Raw genomic sequence first — 19982 nt, forward strand, 5'->3', positions numbered from 1 at the left:
AGGAAGCAAGAGGGCCACACACATTAGCTCTTCTCCCCATAAAATCTGAATAAGTTGAAAGGATGAGAAACTGTGACCTTGCCAACTTGTTTCAAGTCATGCAGGTTAAGGAGATGGGGTTAGTAAGGTTAGCCTTACTCATTACAGAAGTGCAGCCATGGCTTTCTGGCTGCTCAGGCCCTTTTCCCACTTAGAATATAAATAGCATGCCTTGTGTAGCAGTGGTGGGAATGTAAACCACAATAGAGTGCCTGCTCTTAGGTGATTTTCAAACTTTTGAGGCTAGATAGACCTGATAGAGCTCCTAACCGATGTGATTCTGCAATCTGTAATTGGGGTAAAAATGGGAGTTCATAACCCACTTGAATCTAATGTATAAAATATGATATGTCAAGAACTTTGTAATGTTTTGAACAACCAATAAAAAATAAATAAAATATCTCCTCATATAATTAAAGTCAAATTAATGTATGAATTTACAGATTTGATTTAACCACCAACGAACCATATTCATTATTCCCATAAGTGTTACTTTTCAACATAGGATTATTCTCTTCCTATGATATCTTCAAATATTTTTAAAAAGAAAGAAAAAAGAACCTTAGACAACTAATAGTTGTGATCCAATCACTTACAAAAACTATAATTTCATAGCAAAGAAGGGAAATGGTATCACAATGTCTGAAAAAGCTATATTAATGTTGAGCGCAGATAGATTGTAGCAGTAATGTGGTTTATAGAATGAGCCTGGGTCTGAGCCCATCCCTAACACTAACCTCAAGTGAGTTCACAACTTCTTTAAGCTTCCAGATTTCTAATATGTAAAAATGCAATAATGGTACTTAAAGATTATCAAGAGTAATAGGCCTGCAGAAAAGAATATCCATTAATTCCAAGTTCTTGTTTCAGTCTTCATTATAGAGTCCTTGAAGCAATGTATTTTCAGGACTCCTACAGTTCATTAGCTGAAGACGCAGAAGAGCTGAGACACAATCACAAACACTCATGTGCTTTCTCAAGATACATCACAGACTCCTGTCTTCTTTGGCCTAAACTATTTATGCTCTTCTTATGAAACAGGAACTGAAGACTAGTTTATTCCTTCTGTGAAAGCATAGGTTCTTGGACCGAAAAGTGAAGGGAAGGCTGAGAGTTCAGTAGAGCAGTCAGAAGAGCAAAGAAGTAAAGATGCTATAGTAATGGTCATCCCCATAGGTAGCCTGGAGCTCAGTAGCCTGACTGAAAATAATGGGGGTGGGGCCAAGGGGAATAGTTGGTAAAGAGTTTAGATGTCTGGGTGTCTGAGACTGGCCAGGACTGGTGCTATATATCTCTCTGGAGGGCAGTGTACTTCAAAGGTATCCCAGAAGACTGGCGTCTTAGATACATTCTCAAATTCCACTAAAAAACAAAACAAAACAAAACAAACAAACAAACAAAAAAAAAACAAAGCAAAACATTACTTTTGAAACTTTGAGAGATTTTCAGTCAGTAATTTCCAATGTTGTTCAAACTTTAAAAAGTATGAAGAAATTAAAGTTACTCAAAATCTCACCTCCCAAAGATGACTGCAAACTCCTAATTGTGCATCTATACTGAAACTTACAAAATTAAAATCACATACTATGTTCCAGTATATAAATGTTTTACTTACTATTAGTGTGGTACTATTTTTTCATGTTGTTACCTATTATCTTGAAACATGCCCTTAATATCTATGTAGAATTATTTTGGCTAGGCCTTAATTTTGTTAACCAGTCCTAAAATGCATGGTATCTGTGTATGTATAGTTTTCTGTTGTTGCTTCAAAATATTGCAAATTTTAGTGACTAAAAAATTCACTGGGGCTGGGGATGTGGCTCAAGTGGTAGAGCTCTTGCCTAGCATGCAGGAGGCACTGGGTTCAATTCTCAACACCACATAAAAATAAAAAATAGATTAAAAAGATATTTTATCCACCTAAAACTAAAATAAATAAATAAATTTAAAAAATTTTTTTTTAAATTCACAAATTTACTATCTGACAGTCCTGTGTGTCAGAAATTTGGCAGAGGTCTTAGTGGGCTGTAAGCAAGAGTTGGCAGGGGTGCAATCCAGTGTGGACATTATAGGTGCTAATTTATTTCCTTACCTTTTCTCCCTTATAAAAGCCTCCCAGGTTTCTTTGTTATGTCCACTCATGAGTGACAAGGGTAAACATGTTCCTTAGCTCTGGGTTCATGCTTCTCCTCTCAACACAGGTGATATTGTCACTTCTGTGCCTTTCTTGCCAAGAAGAAAGAAAATCTAGAAACTTTTTGTAAACAAGTATTTAGGTTAAATATAACAATGGCCTTCGCAACAGAACAATTAGTTACTTTTCCATGGAGTTAGAATAACTAACCCAGATGTCAGCAGTGGTCACTGGAATAGAAGCATCTAGATGGAAAAGAAAATCTGCTGATGGGTACTTAAGGAAAGCTGAATATCTAATAATTCCTTGCCCTACCATTGATTGCCATAATAAAGAGGGAGCGGACATCTTCTCAATCATTTGCCAAAGGACTCTCTTTGTTGTTTACATTTTCCTGATAAGCTTGCTCCTTGAGTGTATTTTCACTGATGCTAGAGCTCTCAATGGAGAGGAGAGTTTAGATGTCAGGGCGTCTGAGACTGGCCAGGGCTGGTGCTATATATCCCTCTTGAGGGCAGTGTACTTCAAAGGTATCCCTTTAACAGAATGCCTGCCCATCTGCCCATCTCTCGGGGTCTCTTTCTAACTAACTGCTTTTATGGTTGTTTTGTTTTATGAAATTCACTATCAGTGACAACTTATTCAGCAGCATAAGTGCTAAGCTAAAGACTTTATAGAAATGAAAATACTTTCTATTTAAAAACAAGTAAAGCAGTAAATATGAATGAGGGTTCATGTTTTGCCCTGTATGTAGAGTGAATAAAATGAATAAGAACACTTCACAGTCTCTTAGGATCCCTATGTTCATATGAAAATGGAATCTAGAGCTTTTCCGAGGAGGAGCTAGTTGCACACTAAAATGCTTAGTATTGTCTCTTTTCAAGTTTGCGTCCCATAGGGTGTTTGCACTGATTGAATGGTATATATATGCATAGCACATCTGGATACCACATGACATTTAATAAGTGCCAATAGATGTTATCTCTCCATTTCCTCTTGTATCAAGGGATGATTTCTTCCCTTATCCTGACGCTAAAATTGAGTCTTACGGACTCAAAAAAAAAAAAAAAAAAGCTCAGTAAATGTTAGTTATTTTTCTTGTTGTTTTTCTAGTCCATATTTTCCAATGACGCAGCTTTATATTTTCATCATAAGGAACAGGGATGAAAAGAGCATTTCTGAAATCGATTTTACATACACAAAAAGAAACAGTTAAGACAATACAGATAATTTGGACTTAGAAAAATGTTTAATTCAAAAGTATTTGCTTAATTTCTTTTTTTTTCCTTTTGTTTTGCAGAATTAGCTAGATGATTCAGTTGCTTCACTGCAATATCTTAAGAATTAAAATTCATGCCCTTCATGCAGTACTCCCTCAATACATGTATGCTTTTCTTCTTCAGGTCATTTTTTCATGTGTAAACATTAGAATTTTTTTTTCTGTCATCTGTGAAAGGTTCTTCAGTTTTGCTAATAATGGAATAAGCAGGTCCTGGTGCTGCATGTGTGCACTAGAAATGAACCAAGTACAATTTTAGGGCTTTCCGTTTGAACATCAAAGGGCACAGTGCTGTCAGTGTGCCCACATCAAGCTAGCAGCTTAATTCACTATTTAATAATACATCGGTATGTCAGGCCTCCCTTTGCAGTTTTTCCCCCAAGGCTGTTATAGCTCAACTGGTTCCTCTGCTATTAAAAAATTGATCAGCTTTCTTTCTATTATATTTGAAAGACGAAAAATAAGATTTATCGATATTAATTTTAAAGTCTTTATTCACTTTACTCACCCCCCCTTTTTTCCCACAGTTTGAGAGAGTGTAGTTAAATATACAGAAGGATGATAGGTGGTAAAATAAACGTTAAAATTGGTAACTTAGGAAGTAGATCAAAGTAGGAAAACATAGTTTCTACACAAGAAACTTGCTATCGAGTAAGTAGGGGCTGTACCAACGGGGTCACAAAGCCTGTCCTTTTCAAAGTGGTCTTGGAACAACCAAATTCCTTTAAAATCTATCACAATCCTGGATGTGATGGTAAAGATGGACAGAGGGATGGTCAACTTAATTTTTCATTTGTTAACAATCTGCAAATCATTCTTGTTTCATACCAAAGTCTGAGATCCATGTTGCTCTAAACATTTTAGCAACCAATACAAAAAGGAAGAGATGTTGTTCCGTGATTCAGTGTGTCTAAGGTAGAGACAGCTCACTTGTCTCACTGATCATAAGCATTCCCTTATGCTACTAGGAAGGATTTCTCTCTGGGTGCTTTGGTGGTGGTACATGCCCTTTAATACTTGTGTAATCTTCTCATAGAAAATCAATTCTAATAATTTAAACTCACAGATATACGTTTCGATACTTACGATAGTTAAACCATGCCATGCAATTCTTCTATCCACTTTATAGAAAAGAGAGTCAGGAATAAAAATGTGCCAAATATAGAATATTTGCTACAGGAAACTCTATTACTCTTTCTTATAGTACTTGGTTACAGTTACACACTCTCCTTCACCTCTCACTTCTTTTCTCTAAGCCCCCTCTTCATCAGAGTGGAGAGTAAACATTAAATAATTCCAAGTTAGAGAAGTCATTCTAAAAAACCTTTAAAGGAGCATTAAAAAAATACTTTTGAGAGCTGAGAAATTCTAATGACTTTTACAGCATTCTTCTCCCCGGGGGTGCATGCTACCAGACTCAGTTTTTCTGCTGCATGAACTCTGTGGACAGAGCTCCTCTTCTGTTTTGATGATCCCCTGCATCAAAGGTACCTCTTTAACACTATCTCCACTCAGATAATTGTCACCTGCTATGAAATCAAAACCAAGAATTTCCTTGCTGGCTCTAATGTCCATTTCTGCCACTACAGTTTTTCTAGTTAGTAAATCAAATAGGCATTTATCATCCAGATTATGACTTGCATATCTTTGGTCCATTCCCGTTCTCCTGTGAGTCATTTTTGTCTGAGTTTAAATGCTCTCCCCAACTAAACCACAGAGTAAACAGCATCTTGAGTTCTTTGCCTCTTCATAGATTTTCAGAACTGGAATGTGGGAAACAACCACGTGGCTAACTGGAATCACCGACAAGCTGTGTGGATGCTGAAACAGTTAATTACTACCCTCATGTTCCAGCTGCACCTTGCCTTACTGCTCCCACAGAGCATGGCCCATTGTTGTGCTGCTTTTGTGTGATGTACAGTCTCCCTCAGTAGAATGCTAAGTCCCGTCTTCACCAACAATCCCCATGTTTTAATCAGCTTTGCATGACTGTGACCAAAAGAACTGACAAGAACAGCATAAAGGAGGAATATTTTATTTTGCCTCATGGTTTCAGAGGTTCATTCCATCCATGGTTGGCCAGCTCCATAGCTCTAGACCCAAGGTGATGCAGAGCATCAGGGCAGAAGGAAAGCAGCTCAAGACTTGGCAACCAGGAAACAGAGAGATATCTGCTCACAGGGACAAAATATAAACAACAAAGGCAGGCCCCCAGTGACCTACCTCCAGTCACCACCCAGCTTAGGTCAAGGCTCTTGTAATCCAATCATTTCACCTGGAAACATTCTTCTATCCTCTGAGCTTTTGTGGGATACCTCATATCTAAACATAATATCATCTTTTCTATTTTCTTCCACTGTGATGGTGCATAGCAGTCCATTATGCACTTATTTCTGTTTGAAAGTCTGTTGCCATCACCATGTCTAAATATTTGTTGAATTGGGTAGTTAAGACAGGATTATTAGCATGTCTTGTTTATAGTATGTCAGCACCAGGAGGTAAAGGGCATGGTTTATTCTATTGAACAAAATACTGAGTCTGGCAAAGGAAAAAAAAAAAAAGTCTCTCTGAAGACAAACATACAATGTGAGTTTCTCATGATTATTTTATGTTTCCTTTACTTACAGTAATATTATATTTAGTTCACAGAGTTGGAAGCTAATGGTGCTTGAATACAATGTATAACATATTCTAATCTACAAACTTTTAATACACAAAAATTTAAGAAATATGTGTTTATGGAAAATGGGAAACATAAAGAAAAAAAGTCATACCTTAATCTCACCACCTTGAGATAATCTGTCTGATATTTTGGTTTATTTATTTTGCCTTTAATAAGTGAGATTCTGCCCTTGCATACTTTTGTACTTTGCTTTTTTTCCTCACTTCATTCTGCATGCTGATCTATTTTCCCAGTTTGTGATTCCACAAGAGATAGAGTTATAAATAATGTGCATAAAAGTACATATCTTTGCATAATCACATTCTTTGTGACCATGCTCTAAAATGTTTTTATATAGAATAAAACATTCTTGCAAACTTTTTTACTCATGAATGTTCAAGGCTGTTAGCGCTGAAAATAAAATACCATTTTATTCCCTCTGAAGTCAGTCCTAAGAGCAGTATTCTTCCTGAAACAAATGCCATGACCTGCCCTTTTTTTTTTTTTCCTTTACACTCAGGCTCTTAAACCTCCTGAGAAGAATTTTAAATAGACTGTCACATTTGCTTTAATGAGGGGTTAGATGGGCACAACTTGAAACTAAGTACATAATAAAATGATGGAAAGAGGAGTTTGTGTCAGTGTTAGCATAAAAAATAAGTCATAGGTAATCTGTGTGTTTGTGGGTATGTGTGGGTGTTTATGCTACTAGGAATTGAACCCAAGAGTGCTCTACCACAGAGCTACAACTCCTGACTTTTTTTTTTTTTTTTTTTTTTTTTTTTTTGCTGTTTCAAGATAGAATCTCACTGAGTTACAGAGGCTGGCCTTAAACTTGAGATCCTCCTCCCTAAGCCTCCTTTGATATGGAGTCATTTTTAAAGTGGTTTTCCACCGATCAGGGCACCTGAAGTGGGAAGGAGTATAGCCAAATGGGGATGGGGATGGAAGTGGAGAGTGCATTGGAAGCATTCAGGACATAGCGCTCTACCCTTGCCCTTTATCCCACTCCAAGGAACTTTTTTTTTCTTTTTCTCTAAACCCTCTGGATTATTTGAATACTTTATTCTTAACATTATTATAATTATTTAAGAAGTTTAGAAATTGGTCAGACTAAAATTCACTTAGTTGTATCTTAATTATATGCCTAAAAGGTAAAGCTTTGATACATGAATTATATTTCAATAAAGATATAAGGGGCTGGGGTTGTGGCTCATTGGCAAAGAGCTTGTCTCACACATGTGAAGTACTGGGTTTGATCCTCAGCACCACATAGAAATAAACAAATAAAATAAAGATATCTATAAGTAACTAAGTGCATACATACATACATACATAAACAAGGTCAAACAAAGAGGTAGCAGGGTCACATCCCATTCATTTATTAAAATAAACATTAGTAAGTGTCTAAAATGTAGTCATAAGCCTGCTTCCACATTGATTTTCTTACATAAACACACTTACATTGTCATCTATGAATTTTAAATTTTAGTTTCTTTAAAACAGAACAAGAACTAAAACATAACTTTTGAGAGGAAAAGCAAGGACAGAATCTTCCTAGAGTTTCACATTTTATCTCTAATTTTTTTAAGGTTGTGTTATACAGTTTTACTAACTTATCTTTCTTGACTTTTCCCAAAATTAGGGTTTTGTTTTTATTACAACTCTTTTAAATGTACAATTTATTGATTTTTTAAAAAAATAATTACAGTAATAGACCTAAACAGGTTTGGCAACAGTCGCTCTGAACTTGATATCCATAGAGCTCAAAAAATGGCAAGATATGAGCCTGTGTGAAGCCCTAAACACTGAGTTCCTCTATGAAGTATATTTTAGGGAAAGAATTTACTAGGATTATTTGGAAAACTGATGAATTAAAGGTCACATTACAGAACTTCTTTCAGTCTTACTGATACTTAAAGGAAAGTCTGTGGTCTGGTTGTGCTAGATGAGACAAGTTAGTGATCTTTCCTGATTTTTCCAAAAGGATAAAGCCAGAACAAGTGGACTAGTTTCTTAGGTAGAGTGTATGGTCATGCTGGGAAAGGTCAGGAGCTACCTCCCTTAGAAGTTACTTTGGCACTTTTTTTTTCTTTTTCTTCCTAAAACACTAATAAAATCATCTAAATTTTGAAGGTTTTTTTTTTGTAATACATTAAATGTTAGTTATATTAGTATTAGTAATTATGTTCTGAGGATTATGATGGTCATCATTTGATTTAAGACCAGCATGATAGGGGCTGGGATTGTGGCTTAGTCAGAGCACTTGCCTCACACTTGTGAGGCACTGGGTTCAATCCTCAGCACCACATAAAAATAAATAAAATAAAGATATTGTGTCCATGCATAACTAAAATATATTAAAAGAAAAAAAGAACAGCATGATAAGAGTTCACTAGTATGTTACCTCAAAACACATGTCTATGTGTATTTCTAATTTTTACTATTTTAGGTTTTATATCTTGCATCTAATAATGTACAAGATGGATTTTCTGTGTACAAAATACGTGAAAACATGTTTCAAAATTTTAATTTTTAAATGATTTTTTCTGCATTGGTTAAAACATTTTTCTCTTAAAACCATTCATGTGTTTTTCATAGTTACCTATGTTTTGACTGTATAAATTGGAAATAAAATTCACTTCAAAGAACTTTTATTAGGATGGCATTTTACATACTGTAGTCAGTGTGCCTTAGTATGTAGTATAAATGTATTTTATGATATTGGGAGCTCATAAAAGAACCAAAAAAAAAAAAACCCTCATAACTTAGATAATGGAAATCTCCAAGGGCTTGTTTGCTCAACTGCTCTGTAAATTCTAGTCTTCTCATCTAGCTTGGCTTCTATCCCACTGTGAACATGACCCATAAGACTGCTGAGTAAGGTAAGGTTAGTAGATGACTATTTTGAAGTTTCTGGAATACTGCTCAAACATTACACCTGTGTGCCCCATAAATCAAACTAATTGTGACTAAATTTCAGCAGTTAATTTTACCTACTTAACTCTCACTGTCAGGATGAGTATGTTCCATATCCCTTTTATTCATGATATTAAAGTCTGTATAATTTCATGCCAGTAGAGTTTTGTCTTTTATTTTGTAAGACAGTTAAGAGTGTCCTTTACTATCTTGCCTTGATTGTCATGAATTTTAGAGCTCTCTTCTAGTGGTTACGCAGCTAAAGTTTTCATGTGATCATCTTCTCTGTCTCCTACTCTCTTCTACCAATCAACATTCATTACAGCACTTCTGTCAGGTAGTTTTTGATTATAAACATTCTTAATTCCTTTTTGACATTCTGCGCCAGACAAATTGAATAAATTCAGCAATTACTGAGTGCCTACTTCTTGCTGTTAAGCTCTGTAATATTGGCAGTAGTTGAAGAGGATAGGTTGTGGAGCTGGTCTCTGTGAGAACACACTGCTCTTAAGCCTTTCAACTTGGGGAGAGGTGGTTTGTTGGAGGGGACCAGAGGTTGCCTCAGGAAATCTCTAAAAAGATGATAGTGTGTCTGATCCATATTATGAAATGACTTTGAAAAGAGCAGGCATTATTCCTGCTTTGAGTCTAACAGGAAAAGAAAGCTTTGTTCAGTTGTTCATGTTGTTCTTTAACGAAGAAGGTTCTCTTATGCTTTGTGAAACTTTTGAATGCATACTCATTCCCTTGAAAATTCAGACTACTACATAAAGGTGTACAAGATGGTAAATAGTGATAGCCCATGACTTAAAAGGTTGCCAATACCATCGCTTATGAAAACACTGAATTTTACACATATTAAAATATAAGTTAAACATAACTTTCTGCAATTCCATGACCTGACTTTTAAAATAAGGTTTGTGAATTATTCTAACCTAGATGTGTCTTCCCTTGCCCTATAAAAGAGAATATAGTTGTCGCCTGAATTTTTCTGGAACTGATTGCCCTTTACATTGTTCTCATCTTTTATTACTTGCCTTTTCCTTTTAATTGTTGGCCTTTTGCTTATTTTATTGTTTACTGACAAATTTCCTGTGATAGGCAGAATAATGTCCCCCCCGCAAAGATGTATGGAACCTTTGAATATGTTCCTATGAATCCCCCCTCCCAAAGATCTCTAGAACCTATGGATATGCTGTGTTACTTAGCCCAGGGAAATTAAAGGTGGCAGACTGAATTGCATGTGTTCATCAGTTTACCTTGATTAGAGAGATTACCCCGGATTTTCTGAGTGTGCCCATTGTAATCACCAGGGCCCTTAAATGTAGAAAAAGAAACAAAGAGGAAGGCAGAGTGAAGCCACATGAGTGAGACTTGGGCAGGGGCCTGAGAATATAGGAAAACTCTAAGCTGGAAGAAGCCAAGGAAACAGCTTACCCCTGGATCCTCCAGAAAGGATCGTAGCCCTAATGACACCTTTGGTTTCTGACATCCACTGAGTCTCTTCACATTTCTGATTTATAGAACTGTAAGAAAATAAATCTGTGTTGTTTTAAGCCAACAAGCTTGTGGTGATTTGTTATGGCAGCAATTAAAAAAAATACATTTACTAGTGTAGAGAGAGGAAAATCAAGATAAAACTCGGGGTAGTTCATTCAAGAAAGTCTTGCGGGTTGTAGTTGCACCTCAGCCCACTCTCACCGTGTCCATCATCACAGATAATCTGCAGTGGCCAGTTGCTGCTCTGATGACTTGACATGTGCTTCAAGACTACATCCCCTGAGTGCAGTCTGCCTCCACTCCACCCTCTTGGCTTTATCATTGGGGTGATCTTTTCACAGAAGAGATTTCATCCTGTTATTTCTTTCTGAAGTCCATTTTGTGATCTTCCATTGCCTACAAAGTAAAGCCCAAACACAAAGCATTATATCTGAGCCCCTTCCTCAGAAGCTTCTGCTACAGCCTCTTGCTTACTCCTCTACTTTTGTTTGTATTTTATGTTCAGACAAGGTAAAATGCTCAGGCTCTGTGAACCCAGCATGCTATTGAGCTCTTTTGTCTCTGAAGTATGTTGCCTCCTTCACCTGGGTTGCCTTCCTGGATTGTCATCTGGGCTGGCCAACCCATGTGAATTTTTCAGGGCTTAACACAAAGATTAGATTCCCTGGAAAATCAAGGAACCAGCCTATAAAATGAATCATTTTTTTTTCCTGTCCTTTATGTCACACTGTAATTTGTACATCTTGCGATATTAAAACCAGTTTGTTTCCATTTCATTCTCCAATTCTAAACTGAGTCTCTTGAGGGCAGCAACAGACTCTGATAGCATCTGTGGGATCTTATCACTCACGTAGCTTATACAGCAGGCACTCAATAAATATTCAGTGAATGAAGGATTATATTTCCTGGACAGCACACCACACAGATGCCATTAGAATTCAGCTTTCTGAATCCCAGGACACTGTTTTTTGCATTCTGCCTCTAAAACACTGGCACCACAAAAGGAGTTTTTTATACTTGTGTAATTTTTCATTTTAAATAAAACAGAAAATAACTTAGTTTGATACCACTACCATTTGTCTCCCCTAGCTGAACACTTGGAATTTCATGATTTTTATTATATCAAAATAAAAACATCAAACAGCCTCTGTGGTTTTAGTTTTTTTTTTTTTTTCATGACTCCTTTTCTAAGAATCAGTTTGTGCAGTATATCTGTTTTTATTGCTAAAGCATTGGGGAGATTCTGAAATTTAGTAACACGGCAAGTATCAAATTATTTGGGCTTTAAAAATAATATTTGGATTATCTCTGAACCTATTTTCTGCCTTTTCAGGCTTGTTTTTATGTTAGTTTCTTGGTGGTCACACATAAGTTTGACCTTTTATGTAGGCCTTTGTGAAAGTGCATACAGATTTGGAAGCTGGGATGGATTGGTATCATAGTTTTTATCATCACTTCACATTCTGACTGCAGACCATTCAGAATTTTCATGATGATGGGAGTGATTCCACTTGTAATTTCCTTTTTTAAAACAGTTGTCAGAATTCATATTCTGTAAAACTCATCATTCATGCTGCATAGTAGTTTTTAACTGTGGTATACTATTTTTAAAAAAGGCATTTTTTCTCAAAATGAATGAGTCCATGTTAATATTTCATGTAATAACCATCATTGCTAATTTTAGAAAGTAGTAAATAGAAGCCATTGATGTATCAATGAGACTTAAACATATTTAAAATAGATTTTACTTTTGAAGTACTATGGAAGTATTGATAAATATTTGGAAGCTACTGATTTTTAACTATGGAAATATCCAGCTTGCTCTCAAATATTGCTTGGATGTCCACTACTGTCAGATGTGCATAAAGTGAACTTGTTTTAGGATAGCTTGAAATGCTAGGCAAAGCTGTGGTTGAGACTATGTATTTAGGATGTGAATTCTACATATTTCATCCTCAGTCACTGGAAGTACTTATCTTTCTTTTCAGGTCAACTTAAAGTAATGAGCTTCTATAGCTACTGATATTTCTACCAGAAAAGAAATGTTTCATGGGAAACCTGTCATCCTTAAATGTGCCAGACGTATTTTCTGTTATGTACCAACAAACAGGCATGATGGTCTTTTAAGAACTAGTCTCCAGTGAACTCTTTTAGCACAAGATGAGTCTGCAGAGCTTAGTCATGCAGAATGTGCTAGACTTCACTTTACCAAAGACTCCACTTTCTAGGAACCACAAATCCATTCTCAAGTAGTCAGTTTCTTATCTCCTTACACAGTGCTAGATGTATCCTCACACAAACTTATTTCTTGTGTCTTCTTTGAAGAGATTCTTTACTTGTTTCATTTCTACCATTACATCACATTTCTTATTATATGCTGTGAGTCATTTTCTTCTTTTAAGGACATTAATTCATTGCTGATCCATACCACAGACTTGGAGCTTACTGTTGATAGTTTTTGTCAAAGTCCCAGCTACTGCTGTCCCTAGTGGTGGGGTATGTTTCACTGAGGAAGCTTTCAGCCCTCTGTTCATTTGTTTAGGTGTCTTTTTTAGGGGGAGGGGGGCAGGGAGGTAACAAAGTACAAAGTAAATATATCTAAACACAGTTTCTGTAATTGTGCTCCTTTAAATAACTGGTCTGAGTTCTCTTGATAACTTGATGTTATTGCTGCATTAGCCATGATTTTCTTTTTCTTTTTGAGGTGGCTAAATCTTTTTCTGTCTGAATAACTTTGCTTCTTTGAATAAGCAGCAGCAATTGATTTATTCTTTGCCTTTCAGGTACTACAGTGCAACCATTCTACAGATGTCTGGTGTGGAAGATGATAGACTTGCAATATGGCTGGCTTCAGTTACAGCTTTCACAAACTTCATTTTCACACTGGTAGGAGTCTGGCTCGTTGAGAAGGTGGGCCGACGAAAGCTTACCTTTGGTAGTTTAGCAGGTAGGTGCCTAGATGAAGAATTCAGTTTTAAACTTTTTTCTAATGATGACAGCCTTTTAAATGACAACATTGAAACCACTTCTGATATTGGTTTCTTTGACAAACAACATAATATGAGAGTAATAGACCAAAATAAAATAAAAATGAGAATGTTTATTTTTTGATACTAGGCATCAAACCTTAAACCCGGGAGTGTTTTACCACTGAACTGTGTCCTCAGTCCTTTTATTTTTTGTTTTGAGGCAGAGCCTCACTAGGATCCTTAGGTCATTGGGTGCTCACTAAATTTTTGAGGCTGGCCCCGAGCTTGTGATCCTCTTGCCTCATCCTTCCAGGAAAAAAATAAGAGCTTTGAATGAATGTTAAGATACAAGACTAGTTGGGCTGGGGATGTGTCTCAAGCGGTAACTCGCTCTCCTGGCATGTGCGGGGCGCTGGGTTCCATCCTCAGCACCACATAAAAATAAAAAAAAATAAAGATGTTGTGTCCACCAAAAACTGAAAAATAAATATTAAAAAATCTCTCTCTCTCTCTCTCAAAAAAAAAAAAGATACAAGACTAGAAACTAGATTGTAAGTAGGAACCAATTGTAAGAACAATCTGGGTATACTGAGGGTAATATTTTTCTGTTATTTTTGGAGTTCAGCTCAAAGGAACAGAAGTAAAAGGAATAATTATTTTTTGTTCTATTCCTTGTTTGAAAAATGTTATATTTGTGAAATGACTTTATGTTGTATTTTTAAGTTTGGAGTTATATGGAAACAAATTTGAAGCATTTTTTTCCAAGCTCTTTCAACAGTGAAATATCGGAACCATATAATTTTGTCACAAAGCAGGGACAAACTCTTTTTGTGTTTGATACAAGCCTAAATCCTAGGATAAGTTCTGATTGGTTAAGTGTGTTTTCTATGATGGCTAAATAAAGCAAAACCTTTCTTTTCTCACTTGTCTTTTGTGTTTAAATTCTGCCCATTTATTTCTTTTCTAAAATACAAAGGGCTGTTTCACATGACAAAAATGGGACCCATCAATGACATTTTCTTCACTGGATATATTTCATACTTTTTGAGATTTTTTTCAAATGTACAAGCACTTTCTTTCTTGCGAATTAGCTGTACTCTAGTAGTGTTTTTATAAGTGAAATTGGAGTTAAAAAGTACACATTTCCATTAAAATATGAAGTTTCAGGGGTAGCACTAAATTCTATTTTAGCCAAATTATACCTAAAGTAATGATCTAATAGGACTGTTTCAGGCACTTGTCCCAGATTTTGATGAGAAAATACATTGTGAGTTCTAAACACAGTTACTGGGAATACATAACCTTCCTCCAGAAGGAAGAATACAGTGCTTCCACCTCCTGCCCTTACCTAAGCAGTGGGAGCCCTTGACTCCAGTACTGTGAGCGAAGCTGAAGTATTAGTGCTGAGGCAAAGCAGAGATTGATTAGAGGCTCTGGTAACTACAATAGCCAAGATATACAGGGAAGTACGCCAGAAAGTAAAGAAGGGTGAGGGACAAGTGAAGGTTTAAAAAACGTGTAAAACCATGTGTGATGAAAGCAGAGGTGGTAAGCCTGGAACAAAAGACTAAGAAGAGGCCTAGGGATGCATTTCAGTTGGTAGAGTACTTGCCTCACATGCACAAGTGCTGGGTTCAATCCCCAGCACCACAAAAAAAAAAAAAAAAAAAAAAGACTAAGGAGAAATCCTTTGGCTATCTTAGTCTAGAAAGTAGTAGATGCTATGAGAGAAAAATATATCTGACAATCAAAGCTGTCCACGATGAACTGGGCTATCTCATTAGGATGATAAACAACAACAACAAAAAAAAATGGATTACCATCAGGAGTGTTCTGCTAAAAATACACTCTTATGGTGTGCTGGAAATTGGATTTCCTGGCACCTGGGGCTTAGGTCAACACTAAGAAGAGAAATAGCTGCTTTCAAAATTTTTAAATGGACTTTTTTCCTTTTTGTTAGAGCCCAATATATTGCTGCCTCAAGAGGTCTTTTTAAAAAAAATAGAATTTCAGGGCTTAAATTTGATGTTTGGCTTTGGAGATTTAGGGAAAACTGCTGAATTAACACTTTTTCTAGCAGCTTGTGCCTTCATTTGTTGCAGTCCAGCAATATACTTTCTTATCAATCCTGCAAAATTCTTGAGGCATTATTGGTACAGAGCCAGACTGTTTTGAGTCTAAAGTTTGTGATTTTAGGCAAAGTTCTATTTCCTCATCTGTACATGGGGATTAATTATCATTCCTGCTTTATGGAGTTATAAGAAGGATTTAACACATTTAAAATACTCAGGATGCAGATATAGAGCATCTTAGCTGTTACAGCATCATGAGTAACCAGAGTGACTCTGTTGTTTTATCCACACTTTGAAATAGCCTCCCCCTTCTTAATCCACCTGGAAATTCATGTTTCCCTTCCCTGTAGGTCTTTTGCCCAGAGGGGTCCAGCAAGCATGCCTGACTCTTGAGAGGAAGTAGTAAGACATTCATAAGAAATAAAAGACTAAAGACTTCATGGTTGTTTCTTCCCAGCAACATTTAGCCATTTTCCTTTCCTTTTTCTCTTTTCTGCCAAATCTGCCACCACCTCAGCTCTGACAGTTAAAAATACTTTACATTCTCAGACAGCCCCATCCAGAAGGCTTCTGACCTCCAGCTGTGTGGTCAGTAGATATTACAGTGGCTTACTAGGTAGAAAAGCCTGGCTTGTTGTCACAGGTTTCCTCTTTTACCTGCACATATAGAGGTAAGTGATGGCATTTGTGCAGTTTCCTGTTTGTAATTGTGGTTAAACAGGTCCACTAGAAGACAGTAGCCAGTGCAAGTTTACACTTTGGGAAGGAGGCCTAATTAGCACTTGGCAGCCCTGTTAATTTATACGTTTTCCTTCAGGGTAAACCTCACAGTAGATGCTTCTTTGACACTGTAATACCAGTTGATTCAGTGGGTTTTTTTAAAAAATTTCTTTGTTTGTTTTAATTGGTTATATATGGCACTAGAATGCATTTTTGCACTTTGAGATCATACATAGATGGGATATAATTTCTCATTTTTCTGAGTGTACATGTTGTACAATCACATTGGTCATGCAGTCACCTATATACATAAAGTAATAATGTCTGCTTCATTCTTTTATCCTTCCTATCCCTTTATTTCAATATTTTTTGTTTTATTTATTTGTATATAGATACATATTGCTATTTTAATAGTACTGAGTATTATGAAAATGTTCATTTTAAATTTTTTAAATTGGCTACAGCCTAGAATTTTTAAACTTAGGATTCAGTTTTATTCCCTATATTGTGTTTTATTTTTTAAATTGGATTAAAAATATGAAAAATAGGTTAAATCATATCAAGATAATTTTCGAATAGATATTACCCCCTAAAAATTATTATAAATAAACTGTGTTTAATCCCAAAGAAACTCTTTATACAGAGAAATATATGTAAGCTGTCAACAATTTTAAATGTGGCATATTTTATCATGTTCTCATTTTTAATATTTTCAAACCTTGTTGAAAAAAACTGGTCTTTTTTTGAATATGACAATTTAATAGCAGCCTCTTGTTGAATACTGGGATTCTTGTGTCTGTGTAACAGTATTTATAATAAATCTTAGAAGGCCAGAAACACCGTGCCGTTTCTACCACATATTTTGGTAGTGGAATATTTCTGAAAATATTATTCATAGGCTGTCTCTCTCAGAAGCAGCAGTGCTACTTATTTTAAAATGTCAATTTGTGGGCACCATCTTAGATCTAAGTTAGAATCTATGAAGATGGGGGCTGGAGCTGAAGCATTTTGACAGGTTCTGCTGGTGAAACTTAGGCACACATTAGGGGAACTAAGGAAAGGAAATGATTTTTTTCTAAAAGATAATTCCAGCTCTGTACTGGGTATTTAATATAGCTTATTAATGAGATATTCTTCAGAATGCTATTATCCAACTTACATCACTTTCTTTGAAGAATATCTTTATGGGGAAAATTTTACCAAACGATTAAAATCTACCAGTGTGCTTGGTTAGGAGATACTCTTTTCCTGAAATATCAGGAGGAAGCAACACTGCACACTACACAGGAGCAATTCCTTTCATCCAAAGCTGTCCTATACTAAACTTACACTAATGAACTTTATTAATTTTGTATGATTTTTTGTGATTTATTTTTTATATTATAGAAAGAGAGGTTATAGAGGATATATATATATATAATATATGTGTGTGTATATATATTATATATAGTATATGTAGGTTATAGTAATGAATCATTTGATAATAACTATAGTAATTTCTAATACTAACAAGCAACTGATAAAACATTTGTAACTTGCTAAATGAAAGAAAAAGGGTAATACAAGTAGTTAGAAGGGTTTTTAATCTCTGTCTGAGCATCACAGTTACCTGTGGAGCTCTATGAAGCCCATGCTTCTCCTCCCCATCTTCTGGAGAGGCTGAGTCAGAGGGCAGGGGCATCCCAGGCATCTCCTCCAGTAGGAAGCAAGGACTAAACATTGCTACAGAAAATTTTAAAAGATAAAGATATAAGTATAGCTTTTAAAATATTTCCATCCAAATTAGGTTAATAATATAATAAATATGCTTAAGAAGGGTTGACCTTCAAGCATTTAGGAATTCTACATATCCAGAATGTTCCATTCCCAAAATTTTGAAGATGGATTGAACTTTTTTTAGAAACAGAAGCAAGAGTTATATTATCCATATTACATAACTCACCTAGGTTATTTGTACCATACTAACTCATGACTTGAACTGTATAATCTTAACATTTTTTTGTTCTTATTCTTTTCTTCAAAAATAGCCAACATTATAAAAATCCATATAACTTTAATACATATGTCAGCCAGCACTACTTTCTGAGATAAATATGTGCCAGGCACTAGAATTTGACATATAGTTATGCAACTTAGTATTTACAATTTATCAGGGGCACAGGTTATTGAATTATTACTATGAAGGAAGAATATCAGCTTTATTCACACCTTCAAGTATCAGCATTTCCTGATGAAATTATTTTACCTGTTTCACAGAAATGAGCTATGGAAATTCTTTGGGCAAATAATTAAAACTCAAGTTCTTCAATAGATAAACAGTAAAAGTCATGTTTTGTTTGAAGAAAAGGCTTGATTTTCAGAACAAATGTATATCTCTTTTCTATTTCTCTTTTCTATTTCTCCATTTAGGGCTTGATAGCCTTTTGAGTAAAGTAAAGGCTCAAGCTATTCCTAGTGTGGTCTGAGTTTTTTAAGTAAACAGGAAGAAAACACACAGTGATTTTTGGTGTAAGACTCCATTGACCTAGTTTAGCAAAACAGACTTCTGATCTTCCCTTTAGGTCTCTCTTTCATTCAACTTTTTCTCCTACTTTGAAGGTCCACTCTTGCTGCTACTGCTTCTAATGATAACTACAGCATAACTAACTTTTAAAAATGTTTTAGAGCATTTTTATTATATAAATATTTCAAATGCATAATAACACTTAAACTTCAGTAATTCTGTAAGTATTTTCACTAAGTCCCATTTTTTGGAAGACAAAATCAAAGTTTGTAAAGGTCCAAGATCAGAATCAAGAAACAGCAGAGCTCAGTACTTAGGCACATCCTTCGGATTCCAAGGGCATCTCATTCCCAAGGTGCTTAACTTGACACATTCCAACAAAAATTTCAGTTATTACACAGTCCCACTGAACCTCCATGGTGTTTTCTAAAATTCTTGTTTTATCTATTTCTTTAACCATATATTTGGTCACATCTTAAATTACCTCTTAGTTAAACTAATACAATCTTTACTTCTACATAAAGACACCCCCTAAATTTCACATTTTAATTATGTTGCCTAATTGAAATAAATTATACAAATGAATGCAACCATTTTGCCTTTCTTCCTATCACTCTTTTTGTTCACCCTTAAAATTCTGTGGCTGAAGCAATTATCAGAAATTTGAAAACTTCTTGTTTACCATCAGGACATTGATCAAGAACTCAAACTTTGGTCCTTTTAATAGTCTTAATTACTAAAACTTTCCCTTAAATCCAAAGGTAAGTATTCTATTCCCAAGTGCCAACAGGCAAGATAAATGAAGTCATGTGTTATTTCATTCCTGATACCTTAAAGTCTTAAATTTAAAGAAGAAAACTTTCTTTTTAATAATAAACATTTTCTTGCCTGCTTCAGAAATAATCAGTGTGTTACTTTTTAGTTCCACTGATTTAGGTCTTATATGACTGAAGGCCATTAGAACAATTTTCTTGGCACCAAAAGGAATAGTTGATGTACATCTGTTGAGTTTTGTTCTTCCTGACTTGTTAGACTCTCTGTAATGTTGCTTACTTTAAGATATCCAGTAATTCTAGATGTTTGGTTGTTTTTGCTTTGTATTTCTTTCGTTTTGTTTTTAGAGGAGAATCATCAGTTTTCTTTTTGATTCATAATTGTATTTGCTTTGAATTTTACTCTCCTCAT

General features: G+C 35.4%; 1 protein-coding gene across 1 annotated transcript in view; it reads left to right on the forward strand.

Moving 5' to 3' along the window:
* Window positions 1–19982, forward strand: part of Slc2a13 (solute carrier family 2 member 13) — a 319628-nt gene that overhangs the window by 211489 nt on the left and 88157 nt on the right. Inside the window, exon 5 of the mRNA XM_078014891.1 lies at window positions 13317–13480. Coding sequence (XP_077871017.1) covers window positions 13317–13480 — 164 coding nt within the window. The remainder of the gene's footprint in view (window positions 1–13316; window positions 13481–19982) is intronic.

This window comes from Ictidomys tridecemlineatus, chromosome 6, assembly GCF_052094955.1.
Source record: "Ictidomys tridecemlineatus isolate mIctTri1 chromosome 6, mIctTri1.hap1, whole genome shotgun sequence".
Taxonomy (NCBI): Eukaryota; Metazoa; Chordata; class Mammalia; order Rodentia; family Sciuridae; genus Ictidomys; species Ictidomys tridecemlineatus.